The 18,486-nt window shown below is 49.6% G+C and overlaps 1 protein-coding gene and 1 non-coding gene across 2 annotated transcripts; both read left to right on the plus strand.

Moving 5' to 3' along the window:
- Window positions 1–5,845: 5,845 nt before the first annotated feature.
- On the plus strand, window positions 5,846–17,911 carry DKC1 (dyskerin pseudouridine synthase 1). The gene is made up of 15 exons (XM_045470698.1): window positions 5,846–6,406; window positions 7,188–7,255; window positions 7,724–7,810; window positions 9,398–9,489; window positions 9,808–9,992; window positions 10,594–10,658; window positions 11,022–11,148; window positions 11,579–11,709; window positions 12,114–12,257; window positions 13,438–13,558; window positions 14,373–14,491; window positions 15,163–15,266; window positions 15,735–15,843; window positions 16,658–16,777; window positions 17,074–17,911. Exons 1-15 carry the CDS (start codon window positions 6,391–6,393, stop codon window positions 17,137–17,139), a joined length of 1,554 nt encoding a protein of 517 aa, XP_045326654.1. The 5' UTR covers window positions 5,846–6,390; the 3' UTR covers window positions 17,140–17,911.
- LOC123595552 lies at window positions 11,805–11,940 on the plus strand. The gene has a single exon (XR_006711240.1). It is a non-coding gene; the product is annotated as a small nucleolar RNA SNORA36 family (small nucleolar RNA).
- Window positions 17,912–18,486: the final 575 nt, after the last annotated feature.

The following is an 18,486-nucleotide window of genomic DNA, read 5'->3' on the forward strand; positions in this document are numbered from 1 at the left end:
TGTGAGGCCACCAAGCCATAAGGAAGTCCAAGCTACTGGAGGCGATGTATAACAGGTGCTCCTGTTCCAGCAAAGCCTGGCCTTCCAACTGAATTCCCACCATAACTGGAATAATAAAATGTTTGTTTAATGAGACTACGTTTGGGGATGGTTTGTTATTCCGCTGACAGATTACGCTGAGGAATTCTGACAGGACACGGTGGAACGTCTTCTCTCCGCTCCATAATGTCTGCGGCCTCTGCTGAGATGATTCAAGGGCTGGTGGTGACCAGATGGCTGGAGGCTATACTCTTCTGGAAGCTTCCTCACTCACATGCCTGTTGCCTGTGTTAGGATGCCTATCCTGGCTATTTCATATGAGTGGCTATTTCATATTTCATTGTCTTTCTATGTCTGGCTTACTTCATTTAGCATGATTTTTGTTCTTTTTTTTTTTTTAAGATTTTATGTTTAAGTAATCTCTACACTCAACGTGGGGCTCAAACTCACAACCCTGAGATCAAGAGTCACGTGCTCTACCGATGGAACCAGCTAGGTGCCCCCAGCATGATGTTTTCAAGGTTCATCCGTGTTGTAGTATATATCAGTATTTCGTTCCTTTTTATGACTGACTAGTATTCCAATGTATGGATACACCACATTTTGTCTATCCATTCATCTGTAGATGGACGCTTGGGTTGTTTCCACCTTTAGGCTATTGTGGATTATGCCGCTGTGAATATACAAGCATCTGCTTAAACACCTGTTTTCAAGTTTCTTGGGCATATATACATAGGAATGGAATTGCTGAGTCACATGGCAGCTCAGTATTTAACTTTTTGAGGAAGTGCCAGACTGCTTTCCGGCAGCTGCGCCGCTAGATGGTGGAGCGCTGCTGCTCACACCGGACTCTGTGGCTTGGTTGGTCGAACACTGCCCGGTTCATGATATGCAGCTCAGGTCTCGAGATCACACAGTCCTTCAGTTTCAACCAAGGACTAAAGAAAGTCAGGAGCCTTTCCTTCCAGCAGATCAATACGTGTGAAGGTCCTGCCTTTATTTTTATTTTTATTTATTTATTTATTTATTTTAATTCATATTTCATTTTTTATAACGGTTTTTTTTTTTACTTTTTATTTATTTTTGAGAGACAGAGCATGATCCAGGGAGGGGCAGAGAGAGAGGGAGACAGAGAATCTGAAGTGGGCTCTGTCCCGGTGCAGGGCTCGAACTCATGAACCGTGAGATCACGACCCGAGCTGAAGTCGGACGCTTAACCGACTGAGCCACCCAGGCGCCCCTGGTTGGTTTTTAATTAATCTTTATTCAACACGAGAACTAATGCCTCTTGGCCTACTGGGGATCAAACGACGTTGGTGTTGCCAGGTCACATGCCACTCAACTGAGCTAACCAGCCCCCTGGTCAGTCCTAGCTTCATTTTTGTCCCAAATTGCAGAAGCCTGAGCTGTGATTCTCTTATCAAGGCTTGGAAAAGGCTCTGGGCAGCACCCTGATGGGGTACGCCAGCTCCAGAAAGAGCCCACTGAGCACCATGCCTCGCTCTCAGTGGTGTGGGCTGGAGGTGCAGCAACTTGGTTTTCTCTTTGGAGGGCCATCTCAATATGCCTCAGCCCACTGGATGCCCAGAAACTTCACAGAGGTGGTGGTCCCCTGCATTTTGGGGGGACTTATCTCTCACCCTGTGACAAAATATTTGCTACTTCCTATGCATCAGGTCCAGTCAGCGTGGTATCATTCACGTAATGGACCAGCATGATGTCTTGGGGGACAGTGAGATGATCGAGTCAGTCCCTGGGGACTTAATTATACGAATACACCAGAGAATTGAAGGGACAGCTCTAGAGGCTTCCTTTTGACTGTTCTTTCCATAATTGTCTTCCATCCTTGAGTCAAAAAGCCCCTCGCGGAATTTTTCCAGCTCCCGATTGTGTTTATTCCAATTACGTAGTCAGGAACTGGGAGAAAAGCCAAGGAGGACCCACAGGGAGAGGGACACAGACTGAGTCTCCATTTCTGACCAGTGGACTGCAATGGCATTCTATGTCCCCATGGAAAAGAAGGATGAAGGTGTGAAGTATACACTACGGGCCGCCTAGGTGGCTCAGTCGGTTAAGTGTCCGACTCTTAACTTCGGCTCAGGTCATGCTCTCAGGGTTTGTGAGATCGAGCCTCACATCGAATTCTGTGCTGACAGGGCAGATGGAGCCTCCTTGGGATTCACTCTTTCACTCTTTCTCTGTCCCTCCCCTGCTTGTATGCACACACACTCTCTCACAAAATAAATACACTTTTTTTTTTATTTAAAAAAAATTTTTTTAACGTTTTTATTTATTTTTGAGACAGAGAGAGACAGAGCATGAACAGGGGAGGATCAGAGAGAGGGAGACACAGAATCTGAAACAGGCTCCAGGCTCTGAGCTGTCAGCACAGAGCCCGACGTGGGGCTCAAACTCACGGACCGCGAGATTGTGACCTGAGCCAAAGTCGGCCGCTTAACCGACTGAGCCACCCAGGCACCCCAACAAAATAAATAAACTTTTTAAGAAGTATACACTAGTGTTAAGTGTACCTGGTCTCATCTTCACTTGAGGGCTCTGAGCCTGTGGACTGACTGGGTCTGGGGATCCGATGAGGGGCTATGAGTTTCCATTGTAGTGACTTGAGGCAGACCTAGAGCCTTTGTTGTTGGGGTTATACACACCATGGAGTACTATAGGTGGCCTATTAACAGGACATCATGACCAATTAGCCACCACCAAAGATCCTTGGGGAGAAACCATCCTGTTCTATGAGATTTAGTGCCACTACTTGGCCTCTGCTGCTCCAGGATCCCATAATTCCCACTGAGAGTGCAACCCTGTTTCCATGGCAACACCACTCCCCTCCTTTCCCAGACTAATTTTCCAGAACCTTCACCAAAGTATGTCTCAGTGTTTTGGTAAAAAGAAGGTCCCTTGAGCTCTCTTAGGGGATGTAGTTAAGGGCTGAGCCAGTAAGTTGCACACAACAAGTTCATTCCAACATTCTCACCCACCTGAGTCTTGGGATTGGAGACAATGAGGGACGTGAGGAGCTAGGGCACAAGGAGAACTGGCATCCTCTTGCTCAGTAACTGACCTGGTGACTTCATTCCAGGATCCCCAGGAAAGGCAGGATCGGCCTCATCAGACAGGGGAGGGGGGGGGGGGGCTGCTTCTGCTGGTAAGGGCAGGTCCATGGGGTTTCTGAGTTCAGAAGACACAGATTCATTAAACAAAACTACTTACTGAGCATCTTCCAGGAGCTGGATATATAGCAGTGAACAAATAGACAAAATTTTCCTGGCTTCATAAGGCTAGTGAAGAGAGACAATGAACAAGTTTCATTTAAGGCAGAGGGGAGAGCAGGTGCAGAAGACCCGAGGAGGGGGAATGTGCCTGGAGTAGTCCCGAATAGTCAAGAGGCAGTGTGCCGGGAGTGGGGTGAGTAAGGGCAGGAGGGGACAGAGCTGGACACAGGAAGAGAAGGGCAGTGGCTGTCACAGACACTTTAGCTCTTACTCTTAGTGAGATGCTGCATTAGTTTCCTGGGGCTGCCTAACAAAGGACCCCTAACTGGGCAGCTTTGACTAACATAAACTCATTCTTTTCTAGATCTCGAGGCTTGAAGTACGAAATCACTACAGTCTCTGCCTCCATCTTCACATGGTTTCTTCCCTTCTAAGGACACTTGCCGCTGGATGTGGGGCCCACCTGGTAATCCAGGGTGATCTCATCTTGAGATCCTTAACTTAATTACATGTACAAAGACCCTTTTTCCAAATAAGGTCACATTCACAGGGTCCAGGGGTCAGAACACATCTTTTGGGGGCCACTTCATCCACTACAGATGGGAAGTCATTGAGGGGTTTGAGCAGAGGAGAGACATGCCCTGACTTCCAGTTTAATGGCTCTTGCCAGGTGCCACATTGAGAAGACAGTATAGTTGGAGACAGTAGAAGCAGAGGGCCCTGCCGGAGGCCATTGGAAAAATACAGGAGAACCATACAGATGGCATGGACTACGGTGACAGCACTGAAGGTGGTAAAAAACCATCAGACTCTGGATCTCCTTTGGAACCAAAGCTGAGAGACTAACAGACTGGATGAAGACTGTTGGAGAAAGATGAAGCCTACATTTACTCGGCAAAATATTTACCAATGAAGCATTATAGAATAGTGGGAGAAGTAATGAACTACTCATGGATTGATTGATACTGGGGACTTTGGTTATCTATAAAAAGTCAATTTAGATCATTATTATTATTATTATTATTATTACTGGGGCACACACCTAAATAAATTCCATGTAGTATAAAAAGTTAGGTGAGGAAAAACAAATCTATTTTTTAAGGCACCGTAAAATACAAGTGAAAAATTTCTGATTAAAAAATTTTTTTCGGGGCTCCTGGGTGGCTCAGTCAGTTAAGCGCCTGAATTCAGCTCAGGTCATGGTCTCACAGTTTGTGTGTTTGAGCCCTGTGTTGGGCTCTGTGCTGACGGCTCACAGCCTGGAGCCTGCTTCGGATTCTGGGTCTCCTCCTCTCTCTGCCCCTCCCATGCTCATGCTCATGCTGTCTTTCAATAATAAATAGGTGTTAAAAATTTTTTTTAAATTTAACATCTATTCATTTTTCAGAGACAGAATGCAAGTAGGGCTGGGGCAGAGAGAGAGAGAGAGAGAGAGAGAGAGAAGAGAGAATCTGAAGCAGGCTCCAGGCTCTGAGCTGTCAGCACAGATCCCCGTGCCGGGCTCGAACTCAAGAGCAGTGAGATCGTGACCTGAGCCGAAGTCAGCGCTTAATCAACTGAGCCTCCCAGATGCCCAAACGTTGCTAATTTTTGTATGGCAGAGGAAAACTGGAAGCAAAGCAGCAAGTCGTTAGAAAAGGTAATGTCAAAGATTTCATTTACAATAGCAGTAAATAAATAAGTCAAAATCAGTCAAATCCACAGAGATTAGATTAAGAACCCCCTCTTGAGCACGCCTGGGTGGCTCAGTTGGTCCAACCTCAGACTCTTGATTTCGGCTCAGATTCTGATCTCACAGTTCGTGACTTCTGCACTGTTAGTGCAGAGCCTGCTTGATTCTCTTTACCTCTGTCTCTGCCCATTCCCCGTTCTCTCTCTCTCTCTGAAAATAAGTAAACCGTTTATTTTTTTTACTTAAATAAATTTTTTTTAATGTTTATTTTTATTTTTGAGAGAGACAGAGACAGAATGCGAGTGGGTTAGGGGCAGAGAGAGAGGGAGACCCAGAATCCGAAGCAGGCTCCAGGCTCTGAGCTGTGAGCACAGAGCCCGAGCGGGGCTCGAACTCACGAGCTGTGAGATCATGACCTGAGCCGAAGTTGGACACTCAACCGAGTGAGCCACCCAGGCACCCCAAGGAAACCTTTTAAAAAGTCTTTAAAAAAAGAACCCGTGCTTGACAGACAGAAGAGTGAGATGAACACCAAAGACAGACGGGAAGAGAGCTTGCACGAGGATTTGCTACTTCCTGGCTGCCAGATACTGCTGCCATTAAGGGATCTGTGACTACAGAGCCCTTGACATGGAGCCCCCTCGTGCACTTCCAATCGAGGTGTGCTGTAAGTGTAAAACACACACTGGAAAGACAGTACCAAAAAATGTAATATATTCCATTCATAATGTTGTGTATCGCTTATATGTTGAAATGAAAATATTTTGGATCATTGGGTTAAACAAATTTTGTTATTAAAATCAATTTCACCTTTTTCCTTTTCCTTTTTTTTTTCTTGCCATGTGGCTGTTGGAAAATTTAAAAGTCCACAAGCAGCTCGCACAGTGTTCCTATTGGCCAGCGGCGCTCTAGCTGGATGGGAATTGCAAGCAGCAAAGAGCTTTCAACGTCTCTGTGCCTCAACGTCTTCGCTTTTTAATCGGGACTGATCCGATACCCAACCTTAAAGGGTCGGCGAAAGGAAGCAATTAGCTGTTGTTTAACAGAGTGCTCGCGAGACGCCCGAGTGCCTAGGCCCGTGTTAAACCCAACGAAAGTCGGCGACCCGGGCCCGGGACCGCGCCCACAAGTTACGGACCACCGGGGCGGACTGCGCATGCGCCTCCAACCGGGGCAGCCCAGGGCCGGGCGAGGCTCAAGGCGCACGCGCGGGCGCGCTACCGCAGCGGGGGCGGGAGGGCAACCCAACCAATGAAATTGTGCAGGCGGCCCGCGCGCGCCCCGGGCTGTGCTCCCAGAGCCCGGCCCCGCCCCCACCGCTCCGCGGCGCGGCGCGCACTGGGCGTCACAGAGGTGGGCGGGGCTTAGTGGCGCGGCCTGAGGGCGGCGGGAGTCTGTGCTTGCTTCCTCGGCGGTGTCCCACGCTGCTCGCACGCTGTGCGGGGCAACATGGCGGACACGGAAGGTAAAGGGTCGTCTCCTGGTGGGTGGCCGGGCCGAGTACTGGCTCCGCCGTGCGGAGAGCCGGGGTGGGAGGGTGGCGGCGTCGGGGGCCGAGATCCCCGCCGGTTTGCCGCCGGTCCGGCCCCGTCGCCGCCGGGCCGGGCCTCCTGTTGGCCTTCCTCTTGGCCTTGGCTCTAAGGGTGACGGCCGGAGATGGAGAGGTGCTGGCAGTGACGTGGCTCTGCGAGGCCCGGGCCTCCCTTCGATGGCACAGCCGCCTGAGGGCCCGGGTCGTCGCCGAAAGGCGTCGGCCTCTCCGGCGACCCCGCGGTGACGGGAGACCTGGCCGTACCTGCGCCGCCGCCAGCCCACACACCCGGGTCGGTCGGCGCCACGCGGAAGGGCGCTGGGAAGAGGCCCCGCAAGGAGAGGGGCCGAGGGGCTCGGACGTACGCGCAGCTCCAAGTGCAGAGAAAGTTGTACAGGCCGGGGTCCGGGGAGGGGGCGGTTGCGTGGTCACTCCGGGAACTTGGAGGCCCTTGGCCGGAGCGCTCCTGCGGCAGATCTAAGCCCCTCCACGGCCACGTGGTGAGCCGGAATGGAAGCCGGCATGTGCGACTGCCTGCGGTCGGTTACCGGGCCGTGCAGCCCACGCGTTTGGCTTTTACACACTAGGCTTTCCCCAGCAATTCTAGATCAAACATTCGATTTTTACTTGCTCTGATTTCACTATTTGAAGCTTCGTTGCCCTTATTTTGGGGAAAAACTCCCAAATCTCGTTTGTGTGTGTGTGTTTGTTTTAGTGTATATTGTGCCGAAGAAACATAAGAAGAAAAAGGAGCGGAAGTTGTTAGCAGAAGAAGATGTAGCAGTGAGTAGAAATATGTTTTGCTTTGCTTTGACAAAAAGGAAATGTTACATAGGTAACAGGTTACATAAAACAACTGTTTTTTGCAAGTTTCTAAGGAATGGGATGGAATTGAATGGTTGTTTTAGGAAATACACAACCCCAGTCACCTGAGTCTCCTGTCAAGTAGAGTTTGCTGACTGGTGTTGGTACACCAGCTGCTCTCCCTGAAATGCTTTTTTTTTATTCCACCCACAGACCCACTATTCCTCTTTCTCTCATAAGGACCTGACCCCATCTTGGTGGCACTTCACTTACTTTTCTGAGATCGTGGTTCATTTCCGAGATCCTGGTTTTTCTTTGGAGGTCCCAGTGAAGAGCAATAGAGACTACCTTGTTTTCTATTTAAAAGGCTTAAACTTATGTGATAGCAGTGGAACTTTTCCAGATCATTTGGGAAGTCTAATAGGGTGTGTTTCTGTCCCATGTAAGGAGATACAACACGCTGAGGAATTTCTTATCAAACCTGAATCCAAGGCGGCTCAGTTGGACACATCTCAATGGCCCCTGTTGCTCAAGGTATGTGGTTAAGATTATGCATCGGATCAATGCCTGGCTTTTACCTTATTGAAGTGTTAAAAGATTCGTTAAGAGTGATTAGCACTAGCATCCTTGACCTTGGCAATGGTAGATGACACAGTCTAAAGCAATGTTTTTCAGTGTGTCTGACATGAAGGCCAGGTTTTGTTTTGTTTTGGTTTTTCATTTCCAGTGCACCCAACGCTTTACATGATACAGTTAAAATGTCACAATGTAAAACCACCATCGAAGTTTACAAATAATTAGTTCTTGGTTTCTGTATTTAACTCCACTTTACAGACTCATACTAGTTTGTGAGCCTCGCTTGGAGCAGGACTGCTTTAGTGCTTGAGAACATGAGCTTTGAAACCAGACCAATTTCAGTCAGACTTTGTGACCACACAAAGTCAGTGTGTGACTCTGAGCCAGTCATTTAACCTCTGAGGTGGTTTGCTCATGACATCTTTTATTGGGAAGGCAAGCTGAGGGCTTCAGGAGGTAATCCATGAAATGTGTTTTGCTGTAGTGCCTGGCACGTAACACGTTCTCTAGAAAATTGCTGACCGTTGTGTTGGGTTTGAAATAGGCTGGCTCAGTGATGAGTTGAATTACAAGTTTCACAAACAACTTAGTGGGCATCATGTATGAGATTAGGAGAAAAAGCTAGGGTAGGGAAAGTTACTCAGATGCCTCTTGGCAAAGTGTTTTAAATTTTTTTTTTCCAACGTTTATTTATTTTTGGGACAGAGAGAGAGACAGAGCATGAACGGGGGAGGGGCAGAGAGAGAGGGAGACACAGAATCGGGAACAGGCTCCAGGCTCCAAGCCATCAGCCCAGAGCCTGACGCGGGGCTCGAACTCACGGACCGCGAGATCGTGACCTGGCTGAAGTCGGACGCTCAACCGACTGCGCCACCCAGGCGCCCCGGCAAAGTGTTTTAATAAATCAATATATATTAGGTGAAAGAATGAGATTTGCTTGTGTAATTCAACACTGTTCAGTTTCTGCTCGGCCACATGGGTCTACCATTTATATCTCCTTTTCTGTTACAGGTTCTGGGGATATGCTAGTGAACTGAATAGGCCAAAGTCCCTACTATCATGAAACTTAAAATCTAGGGGTGGGAGGTAGATGGTTAAAAAAAATAATTGCTATTTGTCGAAGCACTACGATGGAACTAAACTGGGTAATGTGAAAAGTGAGCTTCAGTTGAGGGGAGCTCTTTGAGACCTGCAGTTGAGCCCTGGAAAGGAGGAGAGTAAAAAGGAGCAGACCTGAGAACAGAGATGGGAACATCTGGAGCAGGAATGAGCTGGCTGTGTTTGAGAAACGTGGTTGCCAGTCCTGGTAACAAAAAGTATTTCTAGAGGAGTGATTAACTTTGTCTAAATCCTCCTGCTGTGGGTAATTTCTCCAGTGTGTAAGGGGGCTTAACGCTGTGTCACACATAATGAAAACCGAGGGGTAGAATCCGGGTTTCTGAACTTGCAAGTTAACCATATCATGGTTGATAGTGGTGCTGACTCTTGTCGTACACACGTTAATGCTTTATTAAGTTTATTTTGTGTTGTATCCTTGCTTTCCAGAATTTCGATAAGCTAAATGTAAGGACAACACACTATACACCTCTTCCTTGTGGATCAAATCCTCTGAAGAGAGAGATCGGGGACTATATCAGGTAAGTGTGTTGGGAGCGAGCACTGTTCAGACTTCTTTTCAAAAGGACCTTTTCAGGGGCGCCTGGCTGGCTCAGTTGATAGAGCATCCAACTCTTGGTCTTCAGGTCATGTGTTCAAACCCCACGTGGCACATAGAGTTTATTTTTTAAAAAAAGACCTTTTCACATCGGTTATTCAAGGAGATGGTGGCATTTTAGAATGGCTTAGAATTGCCTTAAACACATAACCTGTACTGATCGTGAACTTTTTTCCTCTTCAGATTTAGTTTTTATTAAAGGGCCAGCGATGATGGTGCAGTGATTTCTTTTCCATTCTAGGACAGGTTTCATTAATCTTGATAAGCCCTCCAACCCCTCTTCCCATGAGGTGGTAGCGTGGATCCGACGAATACTTCGGGTGGAGAAGACAGGACACAGCGGTACTCTGGATCCCAAGGTGACTGGCTGTTTAATCGTGTGCATAGAACGAGCCACTCGCTTGGTGAAATCCCAACAGAGTGCAGGTATGTGCAAGAGGGAATAAAGAGGCAGCCACTTTGATACTGGAAGGCTTTCTACATTTCCTTTCCTTCTATTTTTTGGCCCTTGGAAATTTTCATCAGGAGAATCTCTCATACTTGACCTTCCAAGGTTTTTTCTTCTTTTTTTTTTAAATGCTTATTTATTTTGAGAGGGGGAGAGAGCAAGCCTGTGTGAGCCAGGGAGGGGTAGAGAGAGAGAATCCCAAGCAGGCTCTGCACTTTCAGCACAGAGCCTGACACGGGGCTTGATCTCACAAACTGTGAGATCATAACCTAAGCCAAAATCAAGAGTCGGACACTTAACCGACTCGGCTGCCCAGGTGCCCGAAAAAGGTTTTTTGCTAAGCAGGCTGTACACTGGATGCTCCAGCGGTCCCTGTCAGCGTACTGAAAGTTGAATTCCCAATGAGAGAGAGCACGTTCAGTCCTTTCCCAAGTCCAAACCATGAAATTTGTCTTGATGCAAATTTTACAGAGTCAAATGGCCTGCTTTTCCTGTTATACAAAATGTGGACATGAGCATATTTTTAAAACTACAGAAAACTCAGTGGCCACACCTGACTACTCTTTTGTCATTTTTCAGGCAAAGAGTATGTGGGAATTGTCCGGCTACACAATGCTATTGAAGGGGGGACTCAACTTTCTAGGGTAAGTCTGATTATAGGGAGGGCACATTTTGGCGACTTGGGTATCCAAGCCCGTAGACATCTGGAGACAGGTCGGTTTTCCTGACCGTCCTGTCTTGTGCCCTTACCAGTGGGCTGCCCAAGCTGGCCTGGACAGGTAACTGCACATGGCACGGTCACTTCTGGACATGCCACTTCTGAGGAAAGGGCTCTGATTGGCACCGAGTCCTTTCTGTGTCTCTGAAGAAAGAAGCAAAAATGGAAAGGGCATCATAGGTCTTAAATGATTGAAAGATATTTTGTGTTTCAGTTGTGTCCTCAACCTGCCACAGTAGACCCTTGCTCTTATTCAAGAGTCTTTATTTTGATTTGTGCTTATTCTTAGGCCCTAGAAACTCTGACAGGTGCCTTATTCCAGCGACCCCCACTTATTGCTGCAGTAAAGAGGCAGCTCCGAGTGCGGACCATATATGAGAGCAAGATGATCGAGTATGATCCGGAAAGAAGATTAGGTGGGTCCTTAGGCCTTTGAGGAAGCCATCCATATGTGGACAGGACACCATATGTGGACAGGAATGCCTTTTTTTTTTTTTTTTTTTTAAAGAGAGCGCGACTGGGGTAGAGGGACAGAGGGAGAGAGAATCTTAGGCTCCACGTTTGGCATGGAGCCTGGCGAGGGGCTTGATCCCACGACCCTGGGATTGAGACCTGAGCTGAAATCAAGAGTGGACACTCAACCAACTGAGCCACGCAGGCACCCCAGGAATGCATTGTTGAGAATTAGATTCTCTCATTAAGAATAGATGCCCTTAGTATATGGTGTGGTCAGGGCCTGTTTCTATTTTTAGTCTTGTTGGCTCAGATACATAATAACTCTGGGTTTTTCAGTTAGCAATGTGTTTACTTTGGAAAATGTGCTACTTTTATGTGTGTGCATCTTAGGAATCTTCTGGGTGAGTTGTGAGGCCGGCACGTATATTCGGACACTGTGTGTGCACCTGGGTTTGTTGTTGGGAGTTGGCGGTCAGATGCAGGAACTTCGGCGGGTGCGTTCTGGAGTCATGAGTGAAAAGGTACAGCATTATGGGCTAGAAGTTTTGGAGCTGCTCCTTAACATCCTCCCGCCCCTGCTGCAATGCCACCTGCTTCACATCCTGGAAAAGGCAATTTCCAAAGTGTTGAGTTCAGTTCAGGGCGGCTTCCCTGTTCTGTTAATTAAACTTTGGAACATTGAAACCCGGGCTGTGGGAGATGATTGGATAGAAAGCATTACTCTATTCATTTTGATCCCACAGCCTACAAAACTGCCTAGATTTAAGTATGTCACCAGCTTACAGATGTGCGGAAGATAGATGATTGGGAAGAGACTAAAGACTGAGTTTGGACTAAATTCATTCACATTTTGGAAGTTTGGGGTCTGTTGGACCATTTAAGATACAGTGACACTGAACAATTTTTGCGCGTGGCTGCTTTTCAGGACCATATGGTGACGATGCACGATGTGCTTGATGCCCAGTGGCTGTATGACAACCACAAGGATGAGAGTTACCTGCGGCGGGTTGTTTACCCTTTAGAAAAGCTCTTGACATCTCACAAACGGCTGGTGATGAAAGACAGCGCGGTAAGTCCTGGGCTGCACGTCCGCAGTGTGATAAAACGACCCCAGACAGGAGGTCTGGTCTGTGCTCTGTGGGAAGAGATGAAACATGATATGAGCTTACTGTTTTCCTTTAAGTAATTCCTACACCCAAGGTGGGGCTCGAACCTCACATCCCCAAGATCAAGAGTCACACGCTCCACCAACTGAGCCGGCCAGGCACCCTGAGAGCACTTCTCTTAATGATATAATTAGTTATGTCAGGGACAAAAGATAGCAAAGTTAAGGGTATTTGATGCATTTAAAAATGTTTATTGATTTTTGAGAGCAAGCAAGAGGGAGCGTAAGCAGGGGAGGGGCAGAGAGAGAATCCCAAGCAGGCTCCATGCTATCAGCACAGAGCCCAACATGGGGCTCAAACTCACAAACCGTGAGATCATGACTTGAGCCGAAATCAAAAGTCAGATGCTTAACCAACTGAGCCACCCAGGAATCCGTCTGATGAATTTTTTGTATGTTATGGTTTGTAGGAGACAAAAATTATAGAGGTATACTAAGCCAGGCTATCATAGTTGGAAAAAGTTAATCACGTGAAATAGAACAGAAATGTGATAAATTCTCATTATGCTGGGATCAGATTGGTGCCGTCTGGGTGAATTTAGGGGGAGGAAGAATGCGGTCAGCAAGGTATCTCGGTAAGTGAAGGCAAGATGGCATAAGCCATTGATGCCCAGGAAAGGTGGCGTTTTTAACCTGCATGGGGTCGGGTCACAGGCCTTGGTAATCTTGCTTGCTGGTTACTTTGGGGGCCTGTTAATAGGCCAGATCTCCCAATAAAGCAAAAAGGTCTCCCATTTCTGTCAGGGTTTTCCTCAAGGATAAAAAATAGAGAAGAGTAAGGAAAATGAAGGCTGGGTTTTGGTTTAAGATAAAGATACCTTTGAAGTCCTGTGGATGGATGAGGAGTAGGTATTTCAGTCCCCTTTAATGTCTGAGTCGGTGGGGATAAGGTGGCTAGCCCGTGGTGAGTGGTTGCTTCATACACCGGATCGCAGCCAGTGGCTGTCGGTGCCATTAGCCCCATTTTGTAGGTGGGGGTACACTCGCAGGTCCACCCCGCGTGTTCTTTTCTCGTGTGGGTTCGGATGGAGGGCACTGGCTAGCGCAGCAGCTGGTGCTCTGACGTGCGATGCCATCCCTGCAGGTGAATGCAATCTGCTATGGGGCAAAGATCATGCTTCCGGGAGTTCTCCGATACGAGGACGGCATCGAAGTCAACCAGGAGATCGTGGTCATCACCACCAAAGGGGAAGCGATCTGCATGGGTAAGAGGAGAACTTGCACTAGTTCCTGCTGCACCATCACAGCCAGGCTTGCTAAGAGCGGACCCCAAGTCCAACTCCTCAGGTTCACGTAATCACTGTGTTGTCTGGGGCCCGTAGAGGTAGTCCTAGCAGGGGATCGTGGTAGATGGGCCCAGATTTTGTCCAGCTGGCTGGTATTAGCAGCCACATCTCAGCAGCTTGGTTCCAGTGAGGATGGAGGAAATCGTCCAGGAAGAGAATGCATGTCTTTGGTAATTCACATGGAGAGTATAGTCCATTCGTTGTCTGTCTGTAGCAGTTAACTTGTGAGTGTTTAGTTGGTGTTGTCGCTTAGAACTTCGAGTGTTCCATTCCGTGAAGGGTGTGTGCAAGCCGTTCCCTGTCTGTGGCCTGAGCCTGGAGCCTGAGGAGTGTATCTTTAGGGTGCCTTGTCGATGTGTTCCCTTCCCCTCTTGGCTGCTCCCCGCAGAGCCCTGCTTACAACTGAGAAGGGAGTCTGATGACATGCTTTCCTCCTGGCACGAGTGCGGCGCGGTCAGTGAATACCTCAGATGTTTGGACTCCTGAGGATCTAGGAAGCATTGAGTTTTACGTGATTAGCGTGAATGTTTTTTAAACTGATAACATGCTTTCAGAGGCTTTCTTCCCATAGTGGCAGATTGTCTCCATATGAACCTCCTCAGCAAAGGAAGCCTCCATTAAGGCAGTAGAGCTTTGAGTTTCCAATGGATTTCTAAAACAGTGGAATTAGGGCTCATCGCCAACCACGTTTTCCGCTCCAGATCCCTCTTTCGTCTCTTTCCCACACCTCCAGCTATTGCATTAATGACCACAGCAGTGATCTCTACCTGTGACCATGGTATAGTAGCCAAGATCAAGAGAGTGATCATGGAGAGAGATACTTATCCTCGGAAGTGGGGTTTAGGTCCAAAGGTAAGTGGGACTGTGTGTGTGTCCCACCGGGTTATGTTTTCATTTTTGTGTTGGTGAATATTCACCTGGATGGCTGTCGAGTGTGTCCCTACTACCACAATCTTGCCTTGTGCTGGGCTCTGGCGAGTTGATGGTGAGTAGAAATGGGCCCGTCTCAGACCTTCGAGATTTCCTAGTATAAAGGGGGAAGCAGATGGACGTCAGTCATACTGCGCAATGAATGGTGAATTTCCGCCAAGTTGAAGGCTTATCAAGGGATGCAGAGGGGTGCCTGGCACTTTGGGAGTCCAAACTGAGGGGTTTGGCCTGGTTGGGGGTCCTGGGTAAGAGATTTGCCGGAGCCAGGCCAGCTTAGAGGATGCAGTGTTACGTGTCAGGGAGGGGAGAGTGTGGGGAAGCTGGAATAGCAGGTGCAAAGGCCTGGGGGTTGAGAATGAGGTGGGGGGAGGTGCCACAAAACAACGCTTCAGAGGCTGTCAGTGATACAGTGGGCTTTGTGACTTGCGCCAAGTCCCACGTTTGCTCCCGTTGGAGAACATGGGTTCTGAGTGTGGTGCGGAGGAGTGTGGAGCCCAAGTGAGACTGCGAGGGAGGAGCCTGATGTGAGCGGTCACAGTACCTGCTTCACGAGTTGACACTGTTCTGATGTTGAAACTCTGACGGTCTGCCAGGCAAGTCAGAAGAAGTTGATGATCAAGCAGGGCCTTCTGGATAAGCATGGCAAGCCCACGGACAGCACACCTGTCGCCTGGACGCAGGAGTACGTGGACTACAGGTGAGGGTGGGACGTCTCCGAGCCCCAGCTGGGCAGAGAGTGCAGGTGAGGAGGGCATAGGTGGTGAGGGTGGGAGGCCGTGGAGCCCGGGGGGCAGGTGCGGTGAGGGGGTGGCCCAGACGTGTGCCTCGACTGCAGGTGAGCATGGGGAGGGAGGACAGGAGCTCCTGGAGTGCCTGGGTACGGGGGGGGGGGGCATATTCAGTTTGGGGGAAACTTGCTAAACGCGGGGTGGTGGCTCGGGAGGCCTGGGGGCCGGAGGTACTACCCTTGACTGCTCAGGCCGGTTAGGGGCCGGGGCCTCCGTGGCAGACAGTTAACCCCTTTGTAGCCTGGTTCATGGGGCTCTAGAGGGAGTCATTCTGCAGCAGTGAGTGGGGATTTCTGGCCACTGTCAGTATTTGGATGGCGACTTTCACTGCCTGAAAGCCGTTCAGTGCGTTTGACCCATCGCTCCCTCTTTTTCAGTGACTCTGCCAAGAGAGAGGTGGCGGCCAAGGCAGCAAAAGCCCCGCAGGAAGTTGTTGAAGTGGTAAAAGCCCCAAAAGTAGTTGATGAAGCGGTGAAAGCTCCAAAGGTAAGTGACATGCTGGGATCAGTTTGCAGTGTCCTTTGGGAGAGGGTTCTGTTCGGCCCGTGTCGAGGACTGCGGTCCCCCCCCCCCCGTATGTTGCAGCTCAGCGCGGCAGGCTTCCCGCCCCTGGGGGTGCACGCAGCACACGATGCAGGTCGTGCGCCACACCTCGGGCTCCACAGGCCCGGAGGTCGGGCAGCGACACTGGAGCAGAGCGCACGTATGTGTCCCTCTGGCCCCCACCTGGGGTCAAGCGCGGGCACAGCTCGTGTGGGAGCAGAGTCCGCTCTAGACGACAGCAGCTCGGCGTCGAAAATACGCGGCAGTGCCGCAGCTCTCCAGTCTGAGGGTTCCGGGAAGGACTTCTGGCCCCACTGGGGGCCGTCAGCCTCACGCCCCTGGCTCACCCTCCTTCTCTGAGGGCATGCGGCCCACCAGTTCAGGCTCAGCCGCGCCCACGGGTTCTGCTCTCTAGGGAGGAGACCGTGTTGGAGTCCTCGGTAAATGGGGGCTCTGTTTGTTGGATTTAGGCTCTTTTCTTAATGTTTGTTTATTTTTGAGAGAGAGACAAAGTGTGAGCAGGGGAGGAGCAGAGAGAGAGGAAGACACAAAATCCAAAGCAGGCTCCAGGCTCTGAGCTGTCAGCACAAAGCCTGACGTGGGGCTCGAAGTCACGAACTGTGAGATGGTGACCTGAGCCGGAGTTGGACGCTCAACCCACCGAGCCACCCAGGCGCCCCAAGATTTAGGCTCTTTTCTTACTGAACCTCTCTCATCCGTGTTTGCCCAAGACCTAACACGATTGTCCCCACCTTAGCGGAAGCGAGAGAGTGAAAGTGACGAGACGTCACCACAGCTGGTCAAGAAAGAAAAGAAGAAGAAGAAGGATAAGAAGGCCAAAGCTGGTGTAGACAGTGCGGACGATCCGGGAGATGGGGTGTGTAGAAACACGGCAGACACGAAAGGGGAGGGGGCGGCAGTCCCACGTTGCCCACGGTGCGTGTGCCCTCCGGCAGCCCTGGGGGTGGGCACCGAAACCGACCCCAGCGTTTACTTAGAAGTGTGCTGCTGGCCGGGCGGTCTGTGGAAGTCCGGCCCTGGGGCGGCGCTGAAAGTTACGCGCCAAATGACCGTGGAATAGCCTCGCCGATCCCAAAAAGGCTTCCGGGGCTTTCGGGACTTCCCTAACTTGGTTCTGTTAACAGATGCTGTGAGGCTCTCTCTTTCTTCCAGGACAGTGACGCCAGCAAGAAGAAGAAGAAGAAGAAGAAAATCAAAGTGGAAGTGGTTTCTGAGTAGTGGAGACCACTTTAAGCCCGGTGTCCAGTTGGGAGGAGAAATTAAAAAGCCTTACTGAGAAAACCTAATTCCTTTGGTTCTTGAGGGAATGGAACCCAGGTCCCAGAAAGGGTGGAGAGCCCCGGCACGTTTTCCTGCTACCTGAGAGCTCTGTGAGGTCACCTGGTGCGCCCATCCCATCCTGTCCTGTTTTAAGGATACGGGTGAAGGAGGCGGATTTGATGCCACCTGCTTCTCTGCTGGGGAGAGTCGGAACCCTCTCCTTCAGACCCAGCGCAGCCCGGGCACCGTCTCAGCCGTTGCCCGGTGGTTGTGTCGACACCCTCGCGCTCTCCTGGTTTGCACCCCGTCCCCCGCCCTGGCTCATCGAAAGCGTCTGCACGTTGCTCAATGAAATGGCGTAGAGCAAGTAAAACCATAGAACCGAGCCACGCTGCTCACTGCAGAGATCAATTTTTCCCCCCGCGTCCTATGAGGACAGTGGTCTACTTTGGCGTCACGGCCACCTGTGTCACCCCCATTTCCCCTGCCAGAGGCAGACCAAACTTATCAGCTGTTTTCCAGTCCATCTCGGGCTTAGTGGTCTTCTGTGTACTTGTTCAGAGCCTGTGTGTACAGCCTCGTGCGCCTGGATCCATCTGCCTACGTGTTTTGTGACAGAAGCTAGAAACTGCTCTGTACTCTTAACCCTCCTTTACTTTCAAAGGATGCAATCACTGCTGGGAGAAGGTTGGAATTTTTACTTATTAAACTTTACTTGTTTTTAAAAGTATTCTTGTTGGGTTTTCTTTTTTTTTTTTTTTTTTTTTTTCAACGTTTATTTATTTTTGGGACAGAGAGAGACAGAGCATGAACGGGGGAGGGGCAGAGAGAGAGGGAGACACAGAATCGGAAACAGGCTCCAGGCTCTGAGCCATCAGCCCAGAGCCCGACGCGGGGCTCGAACTCCCGGACCGCGAGATCGTGACCTGGCTGAAGTCGGCCGCTTAACCGACTGCGCCACCCAGGCGCCCCGGGTTTTCTGATTGTTGGGGATCTCAGATTCGTAGAAGAAAAAACATAAAATATTTTGATTAAAACTCCAGGGAACTATGTCCTGTTTGACATTTGCTGATCCCCTGGTTACTTTTCTTGCCTTGCAACGTTCATCTCGGGGCCTATCATCTGGCATGGGACCAAATGCTCTGGAGTCTCCGTTCGGGACATTGACTAGAAAACAAGAGGGACATCATCACAAATTTGGTGATCCCGCAAATGACAGGAGGAAGGTGTTAGTATCTATGGAGTGGGTCTGGGAGGGGGGGATCCTGAGCGTGGCCCGGGGCTGGGTTTCCCTCTGTGAGTGAG

The sequence above is a fragment of the Leopardus geoffroyi genome, chromosome X (assembly GCF_018350155.1).
Source record: "Leopardus geoffroyi isolate Oge1 chromosome X, O.geoffroyi_Oge1_pat1.0, whole genome shotgun sequence".
NCBI classification, from domain to species: Eukaryota; Metazoa; Chordata; class Mammalia; order Carnivora; family Felidae; genus Leopardus; species Leopardus geoffroyi.